Source organism: Micromys minutus (assembly GCF_963924665.1).
Source record: "Micromys minutus genome assembly, chromosome: 19".
NCBI lineage: Eukaryota > Metazoa > Chordata > Mammalia > Rodentia > Muridae > Micromys > Micromys minutus.
Genome location: NC_137954.1, coordinates 36624434 through 36648145, shown reverse-complemented (window position 1 = coordinate 36648145; position 23712 = coordinate 36624434). Strand labels below are relative to the sequence as shown.

General features: G+C 45.7%; 1 protein-coding gene across 1 annotated transcript in view; it reads right to left on the bottom strand.

The window, feature by feature from the left end:
- The window catches only part of TRPM8 (transient receptor potential cation channel subfamily M member 8), a gene marked incomplete at both ends in the record, with an annotated part of 66307 nt that overhangs the window by 5455 nt on the left and 37140 nt on the right, over positions 1–23712 (bottom strand). Inside the window, 5 exons of the mRNA XM_080932952.1 lie at positions 4821–5011; positions 14824–15001; positions 18056–18227; positions 19286–19427; positions 20243–20334. Of these exons, the coding sequence (XP_080789078.1) occupies positions 4821–5011; positions 14824–15001; positions 18056–18227; positions 19286–19427; positions 20243–20334 (775 nt within the window). The remainder of the gene's footprint in view (positions 1–4820; positions 5012–14823; positions 15002–18055; positions 18228–19285; positions 19428–20242; positions 20335–23712) is intronic.

Below are 23712 nucleotides of genomic sequence, written 5' to 3'. Positions count from 1 at the left end.
CAAGAGATCTTCAGAGGAGAGAGGAGAGTAATCTGATGACATTGATTCTACTCTAAAATAGGTGGTCTGGGTAGTGAAAAAAAGTTTTACCCCCACCCCCCATTCTTCCCTTTTCCCTAAACCAGGGCACACTGTACAAATAGCCTGGGACAGGTTCCAGAGAGGTCTTACCTCCCTTTCTTATGGTGTCTGAGACTTTCAGATGAAGACCAAACAAAGAACACATCATCAAGATCACTAACATTTGCAATGAACATGAAACCCCAAGAAGTCATGGGGACAGGAAAGAGATGTTGGTGTAGGAGGCCAGTTGGAATAGATTTGTGTGATTTTCACCCTTAACTTACCATTTAAATGCATATATTCTCATTAATTGAAATAATTAACCGGGAATCAAAGCAGAATGCACAGCAAACATGCCCTTGTCGTTAAATGACTTTTATTACTCTTCAAGGCAGTTCCTAACCAATTCCCTTCCAAATGCACTTCAGAGTAGTTGCCAGTGGCTTTTCTTCAAACCAAATGCTTCAAACTCAACATAGAAAAGATTGAACCTTTGGATACAGGCAGCCAGAACAAAAATGATACACAGACAAGAAAAATGTCCAGCTTCCATAACCGTCAGGGAAAGGCTAGCTGAAATGGCCTAGCCTTTCTATCAATTTACTGAAGAGTTAGCAGGCTCTAATGTAACAGAAATATTTGTTGCAGCAAAAAAATGTGGAAAGCCCACAGCTATCTTCTGGGAAAAGTTTATCCATTGTAACAACGTAATGGTGATAGAGGATGAGAAGGCTGTGAGGAGCATTAACAAAGCCTTAGTCCTATGCACCTTCTTTACCTGGACATTTCTCTTCTAGAATTAAAGGATTCATGTGGTGAAATGTACGTCTATCCTTTTTATCCTGACATCACATATTACTAAGAATCGAAGCAGGAGCTGGAGAGATGGCTCAGTGGTTGTGAATGTTTGCTGCCCTTCCAGGGGATCTGAATTTGGTTCCAAGTACCCATGTCAGGCAGATCACAACCATTTATCCCTCCAGCTTCAGGGAAGCCAATGCCTGCCCTCTGTCAGCATCTTTACTCACATACACATGCTCACATGGAGACACACACACCTAGACAGTCAAAAATTAAAAATAAATCTTTTTGACAAAGACCCTAATCAAATGATACATTTAACAATAAGGACTTGGTTATCTATACACTAGGATATCTCATAGTAAAAATTCTTAGCATAGACATTATATGTTCATGGACATTAAACATGTTTTGTGGTATAGTATCAGCTATATAAAGGAATCAATTATCCTATCAACAGATTGACATACTATATCTAGGTCAATGTCAGTGTTAACATTTCACTGTGTGGCAGTCATATGTGTCCTGGACCCTTATTATGCTTTTCTGTAGTCAGATATTCTATAAAGACAATGCATTGCCTTCCAAATCAGAAGAACACACACACACACACACACACACACACACACACACACACACACACACTTTTAATGCAATTGTCAAATTACCAAGCAGCATACTTTTTCTGACTTGATGATATTGCTAAACAAGTAAAAAAAGCAGGGTTGGAAGTCTGCCGTCCTGAACATTATTTGTAGTTTTTCTTCAAAGAAGGGCAATTTCAAAATTAAACCCATGGCCTCCCCTATCATTTGGAGGCAAATACAAAGGGCACATAAGAATGTCCTGCCAGCTGGAACCCTAGGGAAAGGCAAATTGCTGTGGGCTCAGGAATCCTCTCTAAAGGGCAGCAAGTGGGCCCATGGTAACTCAGCAGGCTGGAGAGTCTCCAGTGAGGGAACTGGGCTCTGGCTCTGTCGGGGAGAGGGGTCCTGTCCTTCTGTTTCTTTGTCTCCTCATGAGACTGAGATTTGGTGGAAGAAGGCAGGTAGCATTGCTTTTTCTAATTGTCCATAAAGCATCTCTCTCCCACTGTCTCCCTGGGGAAAATGACAAATCACAGGCTTCTCTGACACACCTGCTTGCTTCATTAAGCTGAAACTCCTTCCTGTTGGCTGGCTGGACACAGGGGTTTTGTTTCCCATTGACATTCTTTTTGTTTTGTTTTAAGATTTATTTGTTCTTTTATGTATATGAATACACTGTAGCTGTCTTCGGACACACCAGAAGAGGGCATCAGCTCCTGTTACAGATGGTTCTGAACCACCATGTGGTTGCTGGGTATTGAACTCAGGACCTTTGAAAGAACAGTCAGTGTTCTTAACCGCTGAGTCATCTCTCCAGCTCCTTCTGATGACATTCTTTCTTTGATGGGATGTATTTTTTCTTCCTCTTTTAAGCCAAGCCTCAGGACAAGAGCTGATCTACCTTCCTGACACTGAACCCAGGTTCTGCTGATCCCAGGCTGGGTGTAGTAGATCCTGAGAGAATGGACTTTTACCACATGGAGTTCTCATCAATCCATACCCAACTAGAGTGAGTGTGGGGCAGTTCTCTAGAACATTCATTCCATTTCCAGACAACAGCAAATGTTACTTAGACCGTGTATGTGTGTGTGTGTGTGTGTGTGTGTGTGTCCATGTGTAGGCTATATGTACATAGCTTGTCTACCTGTGTAGATGTATAACTGTACACATGTATGTAGAGACTAGAGGGTAAGTATTACGTGTTCTCCTTATCCACTCTCCACCTTCTTCTTAAGACAGTTATTCTCAGTGAACCTGGAGCCCACTGATTGGTTAGGGTACCCGGTGGGCAAACTGCATGGAGTCTGCTGTATTGTATCCCAGCAATGGAATTAAAGGCATGAACCACTATGTCTGACTGTCTACATTCGTGCCAAAGATCTGAACTCAAGTCCTTCTGCTTATGGGGCAAGGCTTTTTGTCAATGGAGCCATTTCTTAGCTCCTTTCCATCACTGTAATTTTCATGCATTGCTTGGGAATAGGTAAGCCTTCCTAAGGCATTGATTGCACCCCTCCATCTTCTCCAAGATTATGGAGACACCCTCATTTATAACACAATCTCAAGATAGAACAAAATATACACATGGACATGTCACTAAACACCTGTGATATCTGGATGTGGGTTTTGCATACTTTCAGATTCTAGATCTGCACATTCAGTTCCCATACTGAACATAAAGACTTCCCACTCTTTTAGTTAGTAATGGCTCAATTTGTTTTCCTCAGCAAAATAATGGGAAGAAAGACAGCTACCTATCCAACTTGTCAAAATACTTTCACCAAGGAAGGCAATTACACATGTGTAGTGGTTAATGACACTGCCAAAGTGCCATTTAATATCTTGGAATGACACAGTTAAAGTTGAATGTGAAGGTCCTTCCTGCTGCAGGCTGACTGAAAGCTGGGGGTGTTTATATTCTGAAAGTCAGGCTATATGCCACATTTCCAGAAATGGTATTGAAGGTCAGCCAGGAGCATCTTGCCTCTAGTTACACACACACACACACACACACACACACACACACACACACAAAGATGGCTTTCAACACTTAAAATCAGTCAAAGTTGCCACCAATTATTATATCTAGGAAAGTAATATTTTTACTTTCTGAAGCATAATATTTGGAATTCCTTCAAAGAGGTGTGGTCAGCCTATGATGATATGCAAATCTGTTTTATGTGCATTTTATCACATACCATGAGGCAAACAACCAGAGCATCACACACAGCTTACTGTTGTCAAGATACATGCATCTTACAAGATCCCGTGATGAAGCAGACCGGAATAGAGCCATGAGAGGGGTGCTGTGATGAAGACTCGGGAATACAGGGGTACCAACAGCATGCTGTAGACAACAGGCAGCAAGCAAAACCTTCTCTGCAGAGTGGTGGACTTTGGGTGGCAGCCAGTGAAATGGCAGGGGAGGGACAGCACACAGAGAGGTCACTCTCTGCCTCCATGCTTCCCAGATGCTAGCTATGGGGATTGAGAACTTGAGATTAGCCCTTCTGGATCTCCATCTGCCTTGAGAGACTGTCTCCTTCCTTTGTGGATAAGTTTCCAAAAGTGGACCTTGAAAGTATGTAACTTTGATACCTACAAAGGTTCACACCTGAGTTTGTGTAGAGTCTTAGATGAGCCATTGAGTTTAGATGTTTGAACAATGCTGGAATTTAAGACTTTAGGAACCCTAGGAACAAAATAACTGTGTCTTGCATTATGAGACAGACATGAAGATTTGGGGACCAGAAGTGGAATGACACTGGTCACATATTTTTTTCCTCCAAATCCCCAAGTGTTAAAATTGTGTTGGTTTATAAGATGGCACTGTGGTAGCACCTTCAAGAGGTGGAGCCTTGCATGCTCTTAAAAGAGATCATGAGACCCATTCTCAGTCACCCCTCCTCTCTGGCTACGAGATTTTCTCAGGCCCAAAACGAGGAGCCACCCAGTCTTGACCTGAAATCCTGAGCACTTAGTCAAGTGAACCTTTGTTCTTCATAAGTTAATTACCTGTGGTGTTTCATTACAGTGATTGAAAGCTGACTAATAAAAGCAACCTGAAACAATCCTCCTATAGTGACAGATTAATTCTGCCTCCCAAACCAAGAAAAAAAATGAAACTAAACTAAACCCATATCCATGAATCCTAATGGGGGAAAATGAAATTATTTATCTTGTTAAACAAGCCTACTCAGCAGCCCTTCAGTGCTTCCAAAGCCACCGTGTCTCTTGAGGCACACATTGGCTGGCCTGACACCCAATTTTGAGAGACATACAATGAACAGACTGTGGTGACAGAGACCACACATCCCATAAAATAACCCACTGCTCTGGAACCCAACCCCCAGCAGGTGACCCACTCACAGCAGGCAGAAGACTCCATGTTCTTCTCTTTGCAGCAGCATTTGAAGCACTTCTTTACCACCATGTAGAAGTAGGCGAAGACAACAAAGGGGAAGGGGATGTTTAGGCGGTTACAGTACTCCTGCACCAGGAAGTACCGCTGGAATTTCCAAACCTGATCGTTGTTCTCCTGCACAATGCCCACCGTGTAGCTGGCGGGGGAGAGAGAAGACACAGCTTAGACATACGCACTATTCATCACCAGATTTGCCTGCCATGGCAACACAGCTGGGCAGCCATCCATGGGTTAGGCTAGGCTAGGCTACAGGAAGCCATGTTGATACCATGACCAGGACAACTTGGTGCAGGCTGCCTGCTGGCTTCAATGTTGATCTAGTTTTGGTTCATTTGGGGGGGGGGTTGTTTGTTTGTTTCCGATTACACAATGAAAAATACAGTGAACTTCAAACTGATGTCAATTTCCAAAGCTCCCAGGCCCCCCTTGCTCATCTATATGTTATTGTGCCAGTTACAAAGGAATTAGGGATGTCTACTCCCTCAAGAATGTTTTATCTCTTCTTCCATCTAATTGAAACCGTCTGGAGAAACTGTGTTAGCATTTCTCAAGGGCCTCAGACAAAAAGCCAAAATAGTTTTCCTGAGGGTGCCTTTCCCTCATGGCTAGGGAAGGCCAGGGGACAGACTTCTGCAGGAGAAGGGAAGAGGGATTCTAGAAAGAGTTGTCATCAAGAACTGTCGTCTGAGAGCTGTACAGATTCCAGTTATAGACATACACAACTACATCTCGAAAGACCCTGGGCGGAGAAAGACATGTTGAGAATTGACCTAGGGTGGCTATATCAGCAAGGGCAGATCTGAATTTTCTGTGAACTATAAACCTGTGGCAACTAACAGCCACACAACTTCTGGAAAGCAAGGTGAGAAAGATCCATCCCTCTCTACACAATGCTCTTTTAAACTATTACAAGCCACTGGACAGCACTCAGCTCTCTCTGCTGTAGTTGGAGTTAACGGAGCTGAGAACGAAGCACCTGCTGATGAGTTTCATCCTCAGCTTAGAAACTTCCCTCAAGCGCTTCATCTGAGCTAGTGAGCTAGAGAGACCATGTTCAATTCGGGTAAAGTACATATGACTCTGGGAGAGGTGGCACTCAACAGCTGCATAGTGGAAAACTAAGCAGGCAAGAATTCACACCTCTCTTCCAGCTCTTGATGAGATGTCAGGAAACTGAATGGGAGCCTCTGCCAGACACAGGTTTATAGGAGCCGTGAGCATGGTGAAACACACGACACGCCAGCTCGGAAGAAGCTGAAAGGCACAGTTTCTAAAGTGAAAGAGAAAACACCGCCACAGAAAAATTGTCTCTTAGTGGAGACTCGGGCTATCTATCCAGAAGTAGGTCTTTCCATTTCTTTGAATTTTGCTGAGGACCACGAAACTCAGATTGATCTCTGCTTCTGTTTCCCATATTAAATTCAGAAATTGCAGGTTAGCCATGAACAGAGTTTGTAACAACTGAATAGCAGCCTGTAACATTTTAGCAAAATGTTGTTTGCTTGTCGTGTTTTATTGAAGCCTTAAAAAATTCATTGTTTCCACCCAGTGACTTCACTCCTGGAACTTCAAGCTAGGGATGAGGTGATAACCAATAGAACCAAACAGAAACGGACACGCACACGTGACTCCTCCCCACGACAGGTGAGTCATACCCCTGACCTCTACCTAGGAGAAGAAACTGATCTAAGCTTTCAACACTGAGGGCACTGCTGGTTATGGTTGCTGAGTGTGATTTCATTATGCAACCCCTGAAACTGGGTGTATAAATAAAATTTTACTTTGGAAGAATTTTATATGTCAAGTGCAAATAACTAGGCTCAAATCCCTACTTTCAGCACAGTCTCACCATGTAAATCACAACTCCAGGGAGAAGTGGATCTGGTACTGGCGGTGGCATCTCCAGTAATCACAGCTGGGTGCCCTTGGTTCTCCTGCCCTCCCCCTTTCCAAGCATCATACAGGAAGTGTGATGACTGCACATAATTATTAAAATATCAATGCTACGTCTTAATGTCAATGAACTAACTCTTCATAGTAATGATTTACAAGCTACCAAAGCACCAAGGCCATAAGATCAAAAACACTTTTAATATACAAGGGACTGACTCCTTTACTTATTTAGGGGCTCCTATATTTAAGCACCTCCAGCTCACAATGAGTCTGTGGATGATCTTGAACTATTCATGGCCCTGCCTCCCTCTCTTAGAGCTGAATAACATCACTTATGTGGTGCTTCAGATCAACACAAGGCTTCATACATGCTGGGCAAGCATTCTACCATCTGGGCTTCATTCCCACTCCCTACAAACTGCTATGCCAGGCAGCCATTTATGTTGATTAATTTAACGTGTGAATAGCTCTGCAAGAGCTGTTATCATCTCTAATAAGCAGATCAAGAAACTAAGGCACAGAAAGGGCAGGTAAGTTGAAGGGTTGAAGCCGGGATCTGGTCTAGCGATCTAGTCTGTCCCACATCAGCACAGGTGCTACTCAGGGTTGTGACAGTTCTACTGTGTCCAAGGGGTTTCATAGCATGACTTGACATTTTGGATAACGACAGACAAAGCATTTGACAGTTCAGGCACTGTGCATTTTGAACACAGTGAGGTCTCTAAAGGTAAGAAGCCTATGTATATTGAATGCCCATATGCATAAGCTCCTATGAGGCAGCCAAGTGGCTGCCTGCCTAATATTTTCATCTACTTTTCTCAGTAGAATTTTTAGGTACAAAGCAGACAGCACTGTGGATCCAGAAATGGCTGTCCAGCATCTCCCCGCAATGTAGGTCAGGTTTCTTGGAGGCTAATGCTCAGTCTGCCATCACTACCACCTTCCCTGGTCCTTAGCTGGTTTTGCTGTCTACAAAGAGCACCATCCTCATCTTTCACAACTGTGGCTCAGAGTTACAGAAGCCCCCGAGATGAGTGACACTCGGGCTTAGGACCAGAAGCCACAGCTCACTATTTTCTGCCAGAACGGCAGTTTTTATTCCAAACGCTAGCACTAAGGACATCTTACTATTTCATGTGCCTATTCCAAAATGGATACCGACTGCTTAAATCTCAAAAATCTAAACAAAAGCCACTGCACCCACTTGGAATCATCAAATGTCGTTTTCAGATGTCTTATACAAAAGACGTTGCTATGTCTGGACGGAGGGAGACACATTCACTATGCACATAGACCTCACTCTGGGAGCTCAGAGAGAAAATGGTGGAAGACCCGCTGGGGATGAGATCTGAGCTTGCCTGAACTGACCGCTTGGACTCAATGAAACACACTGCAGGAATTGACAGTCCTTCATTTATTTTTGCACAGCCCTGAGAATGATTGCGACAGGTGGAGAAGTCTAGCCCATAGCCTGGCATCGCATTTCTTAGTCCATTTAGCCGAAGGTCCTTCTGGGGGAAGGCCTGCAATCCCTGCCTCAGAAGTACTTAGTTAGTGCCTGCCAATCACAGTTTTGCTTCTTCCTTAGCAGAACCAGACTTCAAGGCTGCTCCTGTCAGAACAGCCATTTCTTCTGCACCTCATGGGCAAGATGAACCCGAGAGCAGCACTCCTGGTAACTGGTGAAAACCTACGTCTACCTCCCAAGGCTTGAGGAGCTAGTGATCACTGAGCACCAGTACCGAAATACGAAGGCCCAGCTTTGCTGCATGACAGCAGCTTCCAGATTGTCCATTTTCCTTTAAACCACCTCCAGATTCAGCCCAATAGATATGCGTGTTCTCCATGAGAGGCTGATAACTGAACATAGCATCAAGTTGATTTATCAAAATTAATTGCATGTATTCATGTATGTGCATGCATGCCCGTGTGTGTGTGTGTGTGTGTGTGTGTGTGTGTGTGTGTGTTGTTCCTTGGGCAGTGTCCACCTTTTTGTTTTGACTGACCTGCCTGCAACTCATGTAGATTATGGGTCTTAAACACGTGACTTCATGCTTGCATAGCAAGCATGTTACCACCTGAGATACCTCCATAGTTCTCTTAAGTTTTATAGTCTTTCAAAGTTAGTCTTAACTTCCATGGAGAAGAGACTAGATTCTGCAGAGAAAAGCTTTCTATGACTGTTTTGTGAAAATGCCTCTCAGTAACACAGGCACAGTGACAAGCCACAGGATTAGGCTCACCCGCACCCACTCAGACAGTGTTCAAAGTCTTCCAGATGGTCATCTGCCCATCTGTACCTCCTCTAAGAAACCATTAAGCCTGTCCCTTCACACTGAACCTCTGGTACCCTGTTAGAAGGTTATTGTCCTTGCCAATATCTCAGTGGGCAACAGCAGTGACAGCCATCTCATAGGACCAACTGAGTGCCCTCTGCAGAGCTGAGGAGGAGAGGGGAGGAAGCAGATGCCCCCTGGAGGAAGAAACTTGCTGAGACTGGAGATGTTGCTAGCCCGCAACAGATGTTTGAAATTCAGATAGTCTTGGGCGCAGATGAAACCCAGAAGTTCAAGTATTAAAGGGATGATATGCCACAACCACAGAGAAGGGCGGTGGGACGTTAACAACACAGCTGCAATCCATTGCTTGTGTGATGCATCAGAACTCCAGACCAAAAGGGAAATATTTCAGTGGTTACAGGGGAGTCTTCTGGAACACTGAACATCCTTTTCTAGTAAAACTGTAACACTAAAAATATGGAGTTGGGGAGAGGGAACCATCCTCAAGATAATAAAGATAAGGGAGACCGTTACAAAGACTTGTTACACAGTCAATAAATGAACCTTTAAAAATCATAGTATAAAAGTAGTCACTGTAAAACAAACAAACAAACAACAACAAAAAGACCAAAAGCATAGGGAGAAATCTTGCTCACGACCCTAAATGGCTGGAAATAATAAAAACCCTGCAAGTCCCACGCAAAAAGAACCACAGACATCTATTGGTAACTACAGATACCTGAACACAGCAAATAAGCCACTGTTATGGAGAATATTAATTTGATTCCTCTTAAATAATTCCACAGAGAGTCATGAGATTCTTTTTTCAAAAGAAAAGAAGAAGAAGAAGAAGAAGAAGAAGAAGAAGAAGAAGAAGAAGAAGAAGAAGAAGAAGAAGAAGAAGGAGAAGAAGAAGAGGAAGAAGAAGAAGAAGAAGAATCACAAGATGAGCCCTGGGCTTCTTCATACAATCAAATATACACAAAATGCCAGGAAGGTTTTGTGTAAAGATAATGGGGGTGGGGGAGTTGTACAACAGATGTTTTAATGACTTAAAAAAACCCTAAGTAATGAAAAGCTTTGGTAGTAAAACTCAAAATGGAGTGATCAAGTCAAAATACACAGTCTGAAAAAAAACTATAAAAAAAATAGATATGTAAACAACAGCAGGTTTTAGAATAAATTAAAATCCAAATAGACTTCTCAGCTAGATTCCCTTTTCAAGGATTTACTTATTTTTATTTCAAGCATATGCATGTGAGCCTGCATGAATTTATGTGCACCATAAGTTTGTGTGCAGGCGCCCACAGTGGCCAGAAGAGGGCATTGGACTTCCAAGAGCAGGAGCTACAGACAGGTGGGAGCCACCATGTGGGTGATGAGAAGTGAATCCTGGTTCACTGTGAGAGCATCTTACAGACACTGAGCCATCTCTCAATCCTACAGCTAGACTTTTACCTAAGTAACTCCTTCAGAGTGTCTTAAAGACCAGTGGCCCCTCATTCCCAAGCACAGCAGTATAATATCTACTCAGAACTGCTTCTGTGCCTAGGGGTAGCCCTGGCTCTTGAGCTATGAGTTTCCCAGTATGTATGTTTAAATGTTTGCTGTTTCCTAGTCCCCTTTTGAAGAGATGGCTCAGTGTTTAAAAGCATATACTGCTCTTAGAGGGGACTCAAGATCACACTCCATCATCCACTTTAGGCAGCTCACGGCCCGTAACTCCAGCTATAAGGAATTAGGTCCTTTCTTCTGGCCTTGGTGAGTACCTGCTCATGCCATCCCTTCCCCCCAATACACACACACACACACACACACACACACACACACCAGATATATACACAGACAGATTGTTTAAAATGAAATAAATATTTAGAGTAAAATAACTAGAGGAGCCTAAGGCTTCCAGCACAAAGAAGGGGTCTGAGAAGATGGAGATGCCATTTGCAGTTTGACTGTTACACATCATGTATGTACAGTCAAACATTACACCTTAAGCATAAACCGGCATAGTGTGATGTGTCAGTTCAGACCAGAATAACACCCGCTAAGCGACTGAATGGCAAGCTGAAGAAAAAGAAACGATAGCCATGTACATTGTTTTCAAAATGAGGGACAGGAAGGTGTGAAGGGGGCTTAGAGATAGAGCAGAGAAGATCTGCAAGGCTTCCCCTGACAAAAGACAAAAGTTGTAATGATCATGACATGGGAGATATGGAAAGGAACACGCCCAGAACCGACAACAATGGCAAAGGCACTGTGATTTCATTTACCTGCTTTTAGATAACAACTCAGTTTAGTACATGATGCTGCTGTAGAGTTATGCAGCATAGACTGGACCACACATGGGACTTGAATTTGAAATCCTCCTGCCTCAGCCTCTCAAGTAGAAGAGCTTAAGGACCATTCCACTAGCCCTGATGTGATGGTTACTTTCATTTTATTGTAATATGTGGCACTATATTTGAGATGCTATTTCTTTCATTCACATCAGGAAATGGACCTGTCCCTGTCTCTCCACTGTAAAGTCACAAGAGGGCTGGGCCCCCATATGATAATTAGGTGATAGGGCACACACAGTGAACTTGGGTAGGGGTGAGGGAAGCTCCACAAATATTTGTTACCATCGGTATAGTTAACTGTTGTCTTTTTTAAATTTAAACTCTTTTTCAATAAATAGCTTGCCTCAGACCAGTGACATCACACCAAACTTTTAGTCTGTGGCTGGGGAATACTGTGTCCTGTCTACTTTTCTACATATTGGTAAGAAATTCGCATCATCCCTAGGGTATGAGAAGGTGACTCTTAGAATCTAGACAATTCTAGTGGTCAGTGAATCCCTCTCAGAGGTACCTGCCTAACTCAGGGACCAACACCTGTACATGTCAAAGGGAGCCAGAATCACTTACTGATTCTGGGGTCCTTCCCTGACACTAGGGTAGATGATCTCAGTGCAAACATTGTGGATTTTGTGAGTGCCTCTTGCTTTGCTGTGGAATTCCATCTAGTCAGCTCCTGATGCTATGGGACCATCCCCACAGACACATTTGCAATGCAACTAATGACATCACTATTGTGGGTATATAAGCTTTGCACTAAGTACTGTGGTGAGGCATCAGACAGGGGTGTTAGCACTGCGCTATTTTCTTGGGGAGCAATCCATCTCTGAATATCTTAGCATGCATCATAAACGGCATGTGAAGAACTGGCTCACAGATCATAGTAGGGTCTCAGCTGCCCTCAAACTCCAAGTTTGAATCACTCAAAGGAGGGTAAGCCAGGGATGCTGGAAGAGGAGCCCCAGGAAGAAGGCAATAAGAACAATCACATTGCATCCCTAAGTGGTGAAGTGGCTAATGGGATTTAAAGAGTCCGCCAGGAAGACACCGAGGTAACCTGAACACACACACACAGAGTCATGAACACAGACCCAGGTCTTTGCTGCCTGTTTATCTTTATCTAGCAGGAAAGTTTCAGCACAGATTGGATTCCCTCATTTCCTGATCACAACACAGACGTCAGGTGGTAATGCTGATAGGGTCCTTCCATGGCATGCAGCTGCCATGACAGTTCATAGCACAAAGACTCTGAGACCTCCAACAACTTAGTGCTATGGACAGGCTGGTGCTGGCCCTTGTTCTGATCCCTGTGATCTGACAAGAAGCAAGCTCAGGGAGGGAAGGCTCACTCTGACTCATGGTCTGAGGAGACGCTGACCAGCTAGCTCATCATGGTAGGAAAGCCATGGCTGTGTGAGCAGCTAGCAGCTGGAACAGCTGGAGCCTTGGGGGCTTGCTCACATCTCAGAGGATCAAGAAAGAGGGCATGTAAGAAAGAGGATATAAGGGAGAGAGAGAAACTGGCACCAGAAGAAGAGCTGAGGCCTGAGACCCCAGGAACTCAGTTTCAGCCAGGCCCTTCCTTACTAAATGTTCCATAGCTTCCCAGAACAGCACCACCAATTGGTAGTTGAGCTTCAGGACAGTTCACATTCAAACCACAACTTCTGCAGATGTACTTGGTGATCGAGTTTCCCTCTGAGCTTCCTGGTGCTCTGCTAGCATCTGGCCATGCCCACGGTAGTGGGCTGGCTGTGTGTAATCTTGGAAACACTATTGGTCATTAACTCCGTGTTGTCTCTTTGTATGGCTCTGGATGTCATTTTCAGCACGTGGCTGTTTAAACAGCATTACCCTGACATTCCTAACCTCTTATTTCCTTTTCACAAGAATTCTGCAACTATGCTGGGTGCCATAGAACTAAGTCTTCCTAACTTATCGGTCTCCTGTACACAAGAATCAAGAAGAATTAGCAGATGGCTATTCAGCTTGTTCCCACCATATCTTGCAGATGATCCAAAAGCATGCACCGAGATGGCTATGAAAACAGCTACACATCTTCTCAAGAAGATTCTAGAAGCTACTGAACTACCTGTGAGGTCTTTACACTAAGAGCCGTAGGTAGCATTGTTCTTCAAACAGAAAATCAGCTTGTGCTATGGCAAGCAGAGTAACATTGTCCTCTGCAGACTAACCTCAGAACTATCAGAAAGATATTGCACCACACCAAGCCATCAGGACCAGATGAGCGATCCGTGGATTGTGAATCTTCCCCATCATCCATTGCCATTCAAAGGCAAACTTTACATTACAACAGGTGTTTGGGTTGTGACCAAATATGTAAGTTGCGGAACAGTCAAGCAGATTATTAAATCATTCGTTGTGACACAGGGAATCATCAACAAGTCCCTACACTGAGGTCATTCTGATTGTCCTGGATCACTTCGGCTCTCATTCACGCTTCCAAGAAATGACGTGAAAATGAGAAACTTTCTGCAGCTGAACAACGTGCAGGCAGCTTGGACAAGATGAAACTCTGTAAACCCATGGAAGCAAACCTGTGAGAGGCTTCATGAGCAGCTTGCCAAGTGTCTCCCAGTAAAAGCTGGGACCAAATTGTGCCATCAGCAACCTCTGATATCTGCTTCTTCTGAGTTCTGGGTGGATGGCTCCTGGGACCTTTGACTTTTAGATTCTATAGCTGAGGTGTGATTGGTTATCGCATATTCTTTTGCATGTGTTTGTCTTAAGAACAAAAACAAGGAACCTCAGGGATCATTTGCACTGCAGCCATTGGGCTAACATTGTCAACTTGGACAGGCTTTGGAGTCACGTAGGAGACACAGGTCTAGGAGGGTCTATGACAATGGTTACTGAGTGATGTAACAGTGGTGGGGGAAGAAGGCCTGAACATGAGAAGGGCTAATTCACAGGTTGGGGTACTAAAAGAGGAAGAAGAGAAAGTAGGATGAGCAACAACATTCATACTCTCTGCTCCCTGACTGCAAACACAATGTGACCCACCCCGACCCCCACGACTTCCCACCACAATAGACTCTACCTCATAAGCTACAAGCAAAATAAATTCATCCTTCTTCTCATCGATTTTGTTAGGTGTTTTTGCCACAGCAACAAGAAAAGCAATTAGTTGGGTTGTCCCCTGGAGAAGTGTGGCATGGTGCTCAACACTAGGACATAGATTTAATGGAGCTGGTCACACTGCTTGTCTGTGACAAATCAGTCAAAGGATAGCCTGTCCTTGTGGTTTATTAGCACAGTCTCTTTAAGGTCTCCAACCACTGAAACCACCAGGCTCCCAATAGCCTCTTCTCTCAGTTCCTCAAGGTAGACATTACCTCGGCCCACATGCTTTCTGCTTGTCTGTTGCATAGGCACAACCCATACTAAAAGCCCATGAGTGTATGACGCGGACATACCCAAACATGGCGACCAGAAGGTTGACCAGAAGGATGTTGGTAGAGAGCATGTAGATGCACACCAATGGGATGGTGATCCACTCAGGGAAGCGGGGCAGGCTGTGCTCATCTAACTCCACGCACAGTGGCTTGGATTCATTTCCCGAGAAGGTGCAGTGGGAGAAGTCATATGTGGTACCTGTGTGCACAGAACCAAGAAGCCAGTGAGGCCCCCTATAGAAAAGCAAGAACCATGGCAGCCCAGGAGGGTGTGGGATTAGAGTTTTCTGCTCATCAAACAGTTTATTGAGTGGTTCCACTGGGAAATAGGGACTTCCTTAATATCAAGATCAAGAAAGAGGGTGTTCTAGTTAGCTTCAGTTCTCAACTTGACAAAGCCTAGAGTCATCTGAGGGAGTCTCAATGGAGGGGTTGCCAAGAATAGTATGGGCATGTTTGGGAGAGATTATCTTGATTTATGTGGGAGGGCCAAGCTCACTATGGGGGTATCATGCCTAGGCAGTTGGAAGGGGGTAGGGGTAAGACCTAGCCAGTGAGATAGCTAGCGAGCATCATTCTGTGAGCCCCACCTCCAGGTTCCTGCCTCAAGCTCCTGGCCCTGGTATCCCTCAGTGATGAATTATGAGTTAGAAGTATTTCCTTTTATCTTATCACAGCAACATAAAAAAGAACAGAGGGTGTGTTCTGTGCTCCAAGAAGCACCCAACCTCCTCAGTCAGCTTAAAGATTCAACCTGCTCAAAGTCCCAAAAGGAAGTAGGCAAGATGTATTGGGTCTGTGATCTTCTCTTTCCCACAGAGAAGCCACCTCTGAAATGAACAGAGTGAGTGACAACCATGAAAGGGACAGGTGCTCAAAGCAGTGGCAACAGCACAAGCCAGGGCCCCATGGGAGGAAGACAGAGGGCAGCGAGAGTAAATCGGGTGGTGCTGCATGACTGGATCACTGTGTTCATAATGAAAGCCAAGGGCACTGTTAGAGGAGTGTATCAGAAAGTGACTCTTCACCAAAGGAGGGCTGTGGCTGCTGCATGCATCTAAAGGATAAAGAGGATACGAGGAGAGTGTGCTTAGCGGCCAGAGTACTAGTGAGAAGAATGTTCCACACAGGAAGTCATGGGATTGGGAAACCAACCAAAGCAGGTGAGCTCTAGCATCTAGGGGCAGTGTCAAAGCAGGTATTGTGCACTCATCTTGGTTGCCAGCTTGATGGGATTTGGAGTCACCTAGGAGACATGATTCTGAGCATGTCTGGGAAGGTGTTTTTTTTTTTTTTTTTTTCAACCTTTAGTATAGGCAGCTCCTTCCCATGGGCTAGGGTCCTGGGCTGAATACAAAGGAGAAAGTGAACTGAGCATTAACATTCCTCTCTATCTGTCTGTCTGATTATCTGTCTCTGCCCCCCTTTCTCTCCGCTTCTTGACTGTAAATGTGCTCGCCTCACACAAGCTACCTTACCTTACTGCCACCATGCCTTCCCTGTCATGATGGACTCTACCCCAGAACTGTGGAAGTGTGAGCCGAAACAAACCCTTCCCTCCTTAATTCGTTTCTATGGGTTTTTTTGTTTTTTTGTTTTTTTGTTTTTTGTTTTTTTTTTTTTTTTTTTGTCATAGCGACAGATGAAAGTAATACAGGTCTATCAAGGACATCAAAGCTCAGGCATGACTCGGGTAGGGGGTGTAGCTCACTGGTGAAGCACTTGCCTAGCAAGTCCCCCCAGCACTGGGGTAGAGGGTCACAAAAGGGTTCTGATGTCTATCACTGTGGCCCTGGTGAGAAGAGCCCAGCACAGCCCTTGGAGGAAGCTACACTACAAGGATGGTGAGGACCTGTAACTTGAACTAGCCAATATGCACCTCTACAAATTCAGAGAAGGCCACAGACAGGGTGTCTGGCTCTGAGGAGAGGCACCCAGCCAGAGCCCCTGATCTTGGTGCTGACATCAGGAACACACTCTACTGAAAGAAACTGCCCTGCCAGGTAGCATGTAAAAGAACTCAGATGATATATGTGTACCATGCCTGCCTGCCCCGGTCCCTCCCTCCCCTGCCTCCAACCACCTCCACGTGCTGCTCCTTCATGGGACTCAACCCACCAGCATAAAGAGCAATCCTCAAATGAGCTGCATCACAAAACCAACAAGAGGGTCCTGAGGACCTCTCCACCCTGCACGGAAAAGACCTGTTTATAAGAGTTGAAAGAGGGGCTGGAGAGATGGCTCAGCAGTTAAGAATGTTGACTGCACTTCCAGAGGTCCTGAGTTCAATTCCCAGCAACCACATGGTGGCTCACAACCATCTGTAATGAGATCTGATGCCCTCTTCTGGTGGGTCTGAAGACAGCTACTCATATACCTATATAATAAATAAATCTTTTAAAAAAGAGTTGAAAAAGCCTTCACCTGAGGAGCAGATGCTGATGGAGGGAAAACCATAGGGACTGGGTGACACCTGCCAACCCAGCCCTGGTTCAAGGAAACTATCTGTTGGTATAGTTTATGCTGGCAGGATGGGAGATGAGAAGTCAGAACTACTGCCAGCATCCAGAAGTTCTTCCACACAGTCCACCCAAAACTTGAATTTGCTTATGCCCTGTGATCTTTACAGCCCGAGTTTGGGTACAGCAGAGCCACCATGCCACCATTGGTCTCACTTCACAGACTGCTGGGAAATGGGCTAGTGATGGAAGCGTCAACCAAAGGTTTGAATGTCAATCTCCCATATGCTCTATAGGGAAGTACAGCTCACAGCACTCCTGTATGAACCAGCAAGGACGTCCCATTCTACCCCGGCATCATAGCTGCAACTTAGCATCATCACATTTTGCAAAACTTGGGATGTGGCTCCGTTGGTAGCCTGCTTGCCTAATGTGCAGAAAACCCTGGGTCCAACCGTCAGCACCACATTAACCAGGCAGAGGTAGGGGGACTGGGGATTGACTACCTAGGGAAATTGAGGCTAGCCTGGGCTAGAGGTCTTGTCTCAAAAGAATACTGATAACTAACATCAAAAGACTTAAAATTGAAATGGGGACAACGTAAGATATTATTTCGAAGCAGAGAGAGAGAGAGAAAGAGAGAGAGAGAGAGAGAGAGAGAGAGAGAGAGAGACAGAGAGAGACAGAGAGAGACAGAGAGAGACAGAGAGAGATAGAGAAAGAGGCAGAAGAAAGGATCAGAGGTCAGAATGTCACCACCAGGGCCACCTCTACTCAAGCAGAGCACAGCTTACTATCCACATCACTGGGCACCTGGCCAAACATGGCCAGGTAGGGTTCATAGATGACAGAGCGGAAGATCCACCTCCAGCGCTGTTCATTTTGCCTAAGGATCCCCTGTCTGGCCACGCCGAAGGCCACCATCCACACAGCAAAGAGAAACAGGAAGAAGAAAACGTCGATCAGCTGCCAAGGGAGAAGATTGGAACAGTTAGTCACACACCCACAGTGGCTGGCTACGAAGCCTGACCCTTCCCAACCAGCCACAGAGACAGGCAGAGAGAGAGGTTCCAGGAGCCAGAAAATTTAAGCCATCCAGTTGCCTGGCCACTCACTAATTTATCTTACATTGACTGACAGATGGCACTGCTGGGGTTAAGTCTTGTACTATCCAGGCAAGTGCACCACCACTGAGCTACCTCCCCAGCTCCTAGCACTAATGTAGAAATAGATCACCATCAGCTTTTGGTATGGAGATATCTTTCCTCCAGAATAAAACCCAATTCCTGCCCCTTTGCTTGTTGAACTTCAAGCAGCAAGCTTGTGAATGAGGGCCCAGCTCAAAACGCAGAGGGTTTCAGTTTGGGAGGAACTCTCTCCAGCCACACCTGGTGGTGCTTGCCTGCTTTCAACCCTCAAATTATTTCTGCAGAATTACTTCTTAGGAAAACAAAAGCATCCCTTGGAAAACTCAGACAATTCACCTCTTTTTTTTTCCTGCTGTGTTTTGCACACACAGCTTGACGTCATGGTGACTGGATTCCTCAGATATGCTTTGAATCAAAACCACACACTCAATCTCAGGGTTGGAAAGGGGTGTCCACATGAGCTCATCCAGTGGCCCATCTGATTTCCAGACGGAACCAGCTCTGTGGAGCAACATCCCCAGCTTGCAATTTCCTCCTGGCCTGTATATAAAACAAACCTGTGGTCTTTCTCTCACACACAGGGTGTGGCATTCAGGATCCTGTCATCTCTAGGCATCTGACTCCTGACCCACCTTCTTGAACTAAAACTACCCCATCCATAATAAGGACATGGAAGCTACACACACACACACACACACACACACACACACACACACTGAGCAAGCTGTTTAGCTCAAATGGAAGCATGCTGAAAAGTGTGAACTCTCAGGAAGCCCCATCAACTTGGTGTCAGCAGGGTGTGTAGACACTGCTGGTTCGTCAGAGCCCTCTTCCCCACGATCTCCCCCAGAAGTGGCCTATGTTGCTGGCTCTTACCATCCGCTGGAGCATTATAATCTTGGGTCCCAAGTTCCTGCTAACGGTGAAAATGTGGATGAGCCTTAGAGTGAATATAATGTAATCCAGACAGAAAATGACTCGCCCAGAGTACAAAGAGCTTTTATTAGAAGAGTGGAGCCTGTGGAGAGAAAAGGAGAGTTTGTGGGACAGGACACAACATTTCCAAGTCGAATGTGTGTGCCCCTGTGTGTATTCTTGTATACAGATGCACACGTGTTTGTGAAGGCTGGAGGCAGACATCAGGTGTCTAACTCCATTGCTTTCTGTCTTCATTCTTGAGTCAGGGTCCTGAACTGGACCCAGAGCTCACTTATTCAGCCAGTAAGCCCCCTAACCTGCCTGTATTGCCCCAGCCCTGGTTTGGGAAGTGGTGGGTGCTGCTATCCCCCCAATTTTACCAAAGTTCTGTGGGTGTGAACACAGTTCTCATACTGTCGTTGTGACAGGCACTTTGCTGCCTGAGCCACCTCTGCACCTCACTTTTGGGCCTTTGGTGATCATGTTAGACTTAGTTGTCTTCTCACACACTTTGGTTCTGAGGTTGGAGGGATACACTGGTATCTGGAAAAGTGGCTGTGGGGCCAGCATGCTGGCCAAGGTCACGTGACCTTCAATTAAGTGGGCCAAAATAAACTAACATTTGGAAGACACTAAACAGCCCCAGTGACCTCTCTTTGGATCATAATTATGCCCCCACAACACCTGTCTGAAAACCAAAAATGGAAATTGTAAAGAACCCAGAATGAGAAGAAACTTAATGGTGGCCAAGTTGTGCCACCACAAGGCAGAGGCAACGGGGTCTTATGATCACCTCCCTTGGGGATGGACATTATAGAACAGGCCTATCCATGGACTTGAGATGTCCCAGATTTTATTTTCTCCGTCTTTTGTGCCAAAGTGCCTGAAGTTGGGAAGGTGGCATGAGCCTCTTACCGGAAAACAATGCCAGCTATGAAGTAGAAGAGTCCCAGTGTGTCCATAACGTTCCATAGGTCTGTGAAATAATTCACTCCATTCATGTACCACTGCAGCAAGAAGGGACAGACAGAGCAATGGGCATCAGGGACACCAGTCTCTTCCAGACTTGTAAGTGTCCACCTAGTTTCTCCCAGAACATTTCTGAGGCTGTTTGTGTCAAATGAGCCCTACCAGAACCCCACTGATCCAAGGGGACCAGAAAGATAGCTGCTCTCTTAGACTTGGGTAGCCATCAGAGCCAAGAAAGGGAGCTATGTTCTTCTAGTTCTTAAAAACGAAGCCACAGGAATCAATGTGACCTGTGTGGGAAAACATGGGACATCCAGGTGACCATGGACAGCAGTGTAGACTGTGCCCTGCACAGTTACTAAGTGTCATCCTGATGTCAGTCCCATAGAGTTCTGTGTTTCCCAGAAATATATTATTATTTCTGGTGCTCACAGCAGAACAACTTGATTAGTGAAATCTCTTTTAAAAGCGTATACAGGGAAGAAAGACTATTAATTGGGCTCTGTGGTGATTTGAATACGCTTGATCCAGGGAGTGGCACTATTAGAAGGTGTGGCCTTGTTGGAGGAAGTGTGTCACTGTGAGGGTGAGAAATGAGACTCTCCTCAGAACCATGTGGAAGCCTCTTATCTGCTTTCAGATGAAGATGTAGAACTCTCAGCTCCTCCCGCACCGTGTCTGCCTGGACACTGCCATGCTCCTGTCTTTATGCTAATAGACTGAACCTCTGAACCTGTAAGCCAGCCCCAACTAAATGTTGTCCTTATAAGAGTTGCCTTGGTCATGGAGTCTGACCAGCACGTCACAGCAATGAAACCCTAACTAAGACAGGCTCCATACACTGGTTTTGAAGAACACCATCTTAGCTGTTCTAGCCTTTTCATTTGCCTACTTGTTCAGAATCTGCCTACTAGGAGCCTGAGAGGCAGACTCCAGGAGCAGCTGAAAGCAGGGGAAGGTCGGTTCAGCAAGGTTGAAACTGATTGTCATGACATACCGATGCCTATGTCTTCCCATGAACTCACCCACGGAGTCTATGTGTGACTCGTATATCCTATGGCCTTCTTTGTCTCTGACCCCAAAGCCTAAACGGCTTAGATGCCCATCCTGGGAAGAGTGAGTTTCTTATATCCACTGAAATCCTGCAAGGTGGGGTGCAGGACACACAGCTTTAGTAGCCAAAGAGGGGAGAATGTTGCCAGATCACAGTGGGACAGTAAAGTCCCCCGGGTCTGGGCAGCCTGGGTCAGACCCTGTTCCACTGTGAGGAGACAGGCTCGAGGTTAGGACCCTGCGGAGGACACAGGAGCATCCATTTATCCAGGCAGTGCTGATCCTCCGAAGGCGAGAGTGGCTGGCACAGGCCCTGCCCACCTGTTCTCCTGTCCTTTCCTGCTGGGAGGCTGGTACACACTGATCTGTACCCGTCCTCGCCCGAGTGACTTCAGGAGCCTGACCGTATCATGAGAATAATAGACCAATGAGCCCTGGGCCACAAGAATGCCACTACAAATTCTTTTTTTTTTTTTTTTTTTTTTTTTTTTTTTTTTTTTTGATTGTTTTGTTTTTAAGGAAGGGAAGCCTCTTGTCTAAGGGGGAAAGTGCAAAAGTTAAGCTGCATTCACGAAATACCAGGATGTGGTCACCATGTCTTCCCCATGGTGATGGCTTGGGACTGAGGGAGCTCTGAGAAGGCGGGGTGGAAGTTACCACATTATAAACAAACATACACAGTGTCTGCTTAGTTTCACTAGGAGCCAGTTAACAACTGTATCTGCACAGGGACTGGTGAGGTCAGTAATCCCAAATTAGCTGTGAGCATCCTCCCTCTGGGCAAGGGCCGTGACTCCTCACCGGTTGCACGGGTTTCTGAGTCCCAGGCACAATCTAAAACGATGTCTTGTTTAGGGGTTTCCCCTAACAACTGTGAGTGAGTCTGGTCTATTAGCATTGCACAGGCCTGCAGAGCCTTTCTGTGACTGAGACCACCCAGCTGAATAATCCAAAGACTGGTTCGCAGAAACAAAGGGAAACAGCGCCCTCTGGCGGCAGATTCCTCAAGAACAGACTCAGAATTGGGGTCTGCCATCAGAAAGGCCACCTGGGTTTCTCTGCTCAGAAGAAAGTGAGGGCCTGTGTGTGTCTCCTCATCTTTGGCCTCAGTTGTCCCATAATAACCACGGTGATCCTCAGGAGTGACTTATGAGCACCCTCCTTGTCCCTTCCCGTATTAGGAACGCGAGTTCTCAGCCACGTGACAATAGCTGCTCTGGCTGCAGATGCGCACAGCAAATGAACATCTAAAGCGCATCAGCCTGTTTGATGTTGTTCCGTGACACACCAGAGCTTGTGTCCGGACCTAGGGAGCTCAGACGACTCCCTGATGGGGTCAGTCCAAGAAGAGACAACCTGATCCAGGTTTCTGCTTTCTCTTCAAGAGAAAATGCATCCGGAAAGGGGAGAACAAAGAAACCGGATTGTTGCACACCGCATATTTGCAACGCCTGCTGGCTTTTACCTCCCCGTCCCTGCCTCTCTCCTTCTCTGTCCCTTTCACCCATCTCCACCCAATCCTCATGAGTTAATCTCCATCGGTGTGAGTCAAGTGACTCGTGGTGTGTCAGAGGGGAACTTGGAAGTAAAGGCTGGCCACAGGGAGAAATGCTGTACCTTTAGACTTAAGTCCTCAACCCTCTGCCTGGGAATGTGACCTTGTTGGGAAATCAGGTCACTGCAGGGAGCTGACAGGTCGAGATGGAGTCCTGATCCAACATGACTGCTGTCCCCAGGAAACAGAGAAATTAGGACACACCTGCACATGGGGAGGGCACCATATGGACATGAGGCCCGGGGGTCAGAGTGTCACATCCGCCAGACGCAGAATGGCAAAGATGGCCAGAAAACTTTCAGAAGCCGGGGAACAGCATAGCAGAACAGTCCCCTTCACGGTTCTGTATGGGATCAACCCAGCCTGCACCTTCACGCCAGACTTCTGCCTTCCTGGACTATAGTCAGTACTTGAGCCATCCTGTGTGTTTTGGGGCGTTCTTTCTCTACCTCCACTGATGTCTTCCACATCACTTACCTTCTAGTCATGAAGACAGGCACATAGGGCACCGGGACCAAAACCCCTCCCAGCCCTCACATCCACAGCAGACACCATTAATTGATTAAGACACGCCCATGCTAAGAATAGACAGACAGGATCCCAGAATCCCTTGCAACCCGAGTCCTGGAGACTGCACATAAAGGTCTATCAGAGAGAGTTGGCATGACAACATGAGCCAATTCAGTTTCTTAGACTAGAGGGGACCCTACAAGGGCAAAGGCAGCATATTTCCCCTTTAAATCTCTTCCACCACTGGGCCTTGTACTTTGTAAACTGTAAACACCCTATGAGTTGTGTACCTAGCAAA